General features: G+C 45.8%; 1 protein-coding gene across 1 annotated transcript in view; it reads right to left on the bottom strand.

The window, feature by feature from the left end:
• tenm3 (teneurin transmembrane protein 3) overlaps positions 1–5,000 on the bottom strand; it is a 411,418-nt gene that overhangs the window by 148,525 nt on the left and 257,893 nt on the right. Inside the window, exons 10-11 of the mRNA XM_079498542.1 lie at positions 4,446–4,529; positions 2,224–2,348 (exon numbers count right to left, since the gene is read on the bottom strand). Coding sequence (XP_079354668.1) covers positions 2,224–2,348; positions 4,446–4,529 — 209 coding nt within the window. The remainder of the gene's footprint in view (positions 1–2,223; positions 2,349–4,445; positions 4,530–5,000) is intronic.

Below are 5,000 nucleotides of genomic sequence, written 5' to 3'. Positions count from 1 at the left end.
TGCACACGCACGCACGCACACGCACACACGCACACACACACACACACACACACACACACACACACACACACACACACACACACACACACACACACACACACACACACACACACACACACACACACACACACACACACACACACACACCCACCCACCCCAGGGCCTATACTCAGCCCTCTCCTGTTTTCACTGTACACTAAATATGTTGACTGAAAATTTGCCAATCTTCAATCTTGCAATATGTTGTGTTGTGAATGTTCGCCACCAGAATAGGAGACTCTAGGGTTCATGTCGATTTAAGGGACAGGTGGCTTTGTATTCTAACATAAACCATTCATATGTCACTTTAGTTTTTTTTTAATGGCCTGGCTTCATCAAATAAATGAAAGGCTTTGCTCTGAAAGTGTCCCTGATAAAGGGCCAATTAGGCAAAGCAGAAGGCAACGGAAACCATTTCCCAGAAAGACAGATGACTGTTTAATGTTATTTGGAACGCTGTTCACCTTGCAGACTGCGTCCAAAATGAGACGGATGGCTTTGTTTGCTGCCTTCAAAAATGTGCAGTAGTTGTCCTACTTACAGTACAACTTAATGATGTGTTAGGGGCTCATGATATTATGCACAGCAATGGTATGCATACGCACGTGTATACGCACGGCAAAACAAATGGGAGGCAAATCAAGTGAAAACCTATGTTGTGAGTGTTCCCTCCAACGCAAACTTCAGTGAAATGATGTGAAAATTCTCTGTGGTATTCAGTGCAAAATCATTTTCCTGTCTCAGGATTTCTAAGACCAAAAATCTCTCAACCTGGCAGAGAATGTTGCTTCAAAAGGCTATTTCATCAGCACCAGCACCTTTCTATTGATGTGTCACTCATTTATCCCTGGTAAAAAAATATATATATATATATATATATATATATAAATAGGAAGCATGACTCGGGATGTGAGTGAAACTGTAAACAAACCCACGGCTGAAATGATTTTACATAATATATGTTTATGGATGTATGGTTCAAAATGCTATGTGGAAAACCTTGTATGTCCAGAACTCTTACTTTTCAGGAAATGTGAAAAAATATATATATTGACTTGTCTTTGACTTCCAAATGGATCCAAAGTAGTTATAATTTAGTCACAAGCTCTTGGCTTATTCCTTAACAAGTTGAAAATTCAGTGAACATTCAACATTGCATCACCTGAGGTGAGAGTTAATCAGATGTCTGAATTCAAAGCACAGTGTTTTTCTTGAATACGCATATTTAAAAAAAACTGTGAAAGTCCCTCTGAGCACTACAGAGCCTCTCAGATCAGTTGCAGAAGCATCATACAGTATGTTTTAATGAGCCAAAGCTGCATTTTTTTGTAATGTAGCGTCCCAGTGGAACACTAGTACTGTGTTATGGTTAGGACTGTGCTACTGTGTGTGTTCCTTTAAGGTCGACCCGGGGTGAGGGCGGAAGCACGTTTACTAGTTTGGGGTGTTGTTGTTGTTGTGCTCTGAGCCATTGGGTTACGCTAGCATTTTGTAGGCTATTCGTAGCTATCCAGCCATCACTATTGTGTGCCTTGTAACTCGTTATTTGGAAAAAAAGCAACATAAAGAAAGAAGGTTGTCATGTCGTTCGATGGGGAGAACCCCACCGGTCATTACAGTATTATTTATTTTTGCTCTGATTCAGGTTTTGATCCGATTCAAGATCAATGAGAATCCCCCTTATTCTGGAGCGGTCATTCTTTATTCTGGAGCGGCCATTCTTATTCTGGAGCGGTCATTCTTATTCTGGAGCGGTCATTCTTATTCTGGAGCGGGCGGTCATTCTTATTCTGGAGCGGTCATTCTTATTCTGGAACGGTCATTCTTATTCTGGAGCGGGCGGTCATTCTTATTCTGGAGCGGTCATTCTTATTCTGGAGCGGTCATTCTTATTCTGGAGCGGTCATTCGGCAAAAAAAGCTGATCTACAATATCACAGCCAGCAGCCAGCGCTTAAACAGGGCTGAAGTGGTAAGTGTGTGTGCGCGTGCGTGCGTGCGTGCGTGCGTGCGTGCGTGCGTGCGTGCGTGCGTGCGTGCGTGCGTGCGTGCGTGCGTGCGTGCGTGCGTGCGTGCGTGCGTGCGTGCGTGCGTGCGTGCGTGCGTGCGTGCGTGCGTGCGTGCGTGTGTGTGTGTGTGTGTGTGTGTGTGTGACTGTGTGTGCGACTGTGTGTGCGTGTCCTACCTGTGTGTGTGTGGGGGGCAGGCCCTTGCGTCCGTATACGCCCACCAGTGCGTCCTTCTGCACAGAGATGTTGAACTTCAGGAACTGGGGCTGGTCTATGTACAGCTGAGATCTCCAGAAGATGCCTGTACACGCACGCACGCACGCACACACACACGCACGCACGCACGCACGCACGCACGCACGCACGCACGCACGCACGCACGCACGCACGCACGCACGCACGCACGCACGCACAGACACACACACACAAGAAAATGACAAATGAGACTGTCCATTTGACCTCCTTCAACCCTGCTTAACCTGCTGTCCATTCCTCCCTCTCTCTCTCTCTCTCTCTCTCTCTCTCTCTCTCTCTCTCTAGTGGTCATTCTTTCTGTTTCTTTGTCCACTTTGGCTCACATGAGAACCAGACATGGTCTAACGTTCCGTGAGAAATGGAAGTGTGTAAAACAAGCTTTCAAATACCAGGAGCAATTTAACGGGCGTACCGAGTCGAACTAAAGGAAAAGTCTCCCGTCACTGTAGACATCCATTTATAAAGCTTTGTAAAGGTTTATAAACCACCCTCAAAGTAGAGGTCCCTACCATATGCTACACTGCCTACTGTGTGTTAGTATGTGGAACATGGAAGGAACTAGTTCCCTTCATAACAGAGTATTCTCTGTGTCACTTTATCTTTTATTATTGACCATTATTGAAGACTCTCTTATTCAAGGACAGCCCTGAGTAACATTTTAAATAAAGTGTGATATAACGAACATTACAACCATCACAGTGCAGATAACAAGGGCTACACAAAGCAGTCCTTAATGCATCCTCAAGTAGCATCCTTAAATATCAATCCATCGAGTTTCACACAGTCCTGGAGTCTGTTCCATAAGGGCATATGAGATGAGAAGAGGGCAGTCTTTCCTTATTCACTTTTTTGGGCATAGAAGGGCGGATCAAACAAGTGCTGGAAACGGACGCCCGCTTCTTATTGGTTCACTGTGTGTGTGTGTGTGTGTGTGTGTGTGTGTGTGTGTGTGTGTGTGTGTGTGTGTGTGTGCGTGTGCACATGCGTGTGTGTCGCGTCAAGAGGTGTCAAGAAAACGTCTTGAGCTGGTGGATGGAATCATGGAAATGACGCTAGTGCGTGACCCAGAAGAGACACCTGCATGCTCAAGGCAATGGTTGACGCGACAGTGTGCCTGTACCCGGTGTGTGTGTGTGTGTGTGTGTGTGTGTGTGTGTGTGTGTGTGTGTGTGTGTGTGTGTGTGTGTGTGTGTGTGTGTGTGTGTGTGTGTGTGTGTGTGTGTGATTGGACACAGGTTTAGGGCATGACTAAGTAAGAGAGAGAGAGAGAGAGGGGAGCAGCTATGCAACAATTCCTGATGGGTTCTCCCAGGCTTTCCCCCCCCTTTGAAAACAAAATGCATGCAGTCTCCAAGGCTATTAGTGGAACTCCACAAATCATTTGTGGCACGCAAATATGAATGAGTGCAAAAAACGTCTGTCTATGTCACAAAATAAACCAAATCTTGTGGATGATCCCCTCGGAGATGGCTATATATATGTAGCCACGAACACTGAAGGCAAATTGAAACTGGAGCGTTTTCTTACTTTAGGCACACTCAGCCTGGTGTCTCTGTTTTGGACAGGTAGATATAGACCCTTTTATTTTATTTCAAGAACCCCTACTTTGATATGCATTAAACCATGGACAGTTTGGACATTCAGAGTTAGACCCGTAGGATGGATCCCTGGTGGTCCCAAGTAAACATTGCCAACCAGAGTGTGAATGCACATTGAAGCCAAATTGAAACTAGAATACTACTTTTTTTTGTCCTTTTTTCCAATTTCAGCCTCTGTTTTGGACAGGTCAATATATGGAGCTGTGTGTGTGTGTGTGTGTGTGTGTGTGTGTGTGTGTGTGTGTGTGTGTGTGTGTGTGTGTGTGTGTGTGTGTGTGTGTGTGTGTGTGTGTGTGTGTGTGTGTGTGTGCACGCGCGTGCGCGTGTGTGCGCGCGCTCGTGCATGTGTGTGCGTGCGTGCGCTCGTGCATGTGCATGTGCAAGTGCATGTGCGTGTGCGTGTGCGTGTGCGTGTGCTCGTGCATGTGCATGTGCATGTGCATGTGCATGTGCATGTGCATGTGCATGTGCATGTGCATGTGCATGTGCATGTGCATGTGCATGTGCATGTGCATGTGCATGTGCATGCGCGTGTGTGTGAATACCTGGTGGAACATCTTGCACGGCACGTCTACCTACATCCACCTCCCCTGTGTCAATAGTGTTGTTCTCTGGAAGGAATAGTTTACCTAGAGAGAGAGAGGGAGAGAGAGAGAGAGAGAGAGAGAGAGAGAGAGAGAGAGAGAGAGAGAGAGAGAGAGAGAGAGAGAGAGAGAGAGAGAGAGAGAGAGAGAGAGAGAGAGAGAGAGGGAGAGAGAGAGAGAGAGAGAGAGAGAGAGAGAGAGAGAGACAGAGAGAGAGAGAGACAGAGAGAGAGAGAGAGAGAGAGAGAGAGAGAGAGAGAGAGAGAGAGAGAGAGATTAGTTTACATTAGTATAGCATTACATCAGCCATCATTGCTTGCTTTTCAAATTAAAAGCTCTAGTGTATTTACCTACAGTATACATTGTGCATTGACTGGAAAGTGGACTCTAGTGACAAGAGGTATAATCTTGCATTAAACAGCCAGCAACACAGGCAGTTGTAGTCATGATCTGATCCCCTTCTTCCAGATAACCGAGGTAGGCTATATTTATTGAGAATCAGGAGGATTATTACTG

This window comes from Electrona antarctica, assembly GCF_951216825.1.
Source record: "Electrona antarctica genome assembly, chromosome: 4".
Lineage (NCBI taxonomy): Eukaryota > Metazoa > Chordata > Actinopteri > Myctophiformes > Myctophidae > Electrona > Electrona antarctica.
The sequence above is the reverse complement of the archived record's forward strand: the minus strand, read 5'-3'. Positions and strand labels throughout refer to the sequence as shown.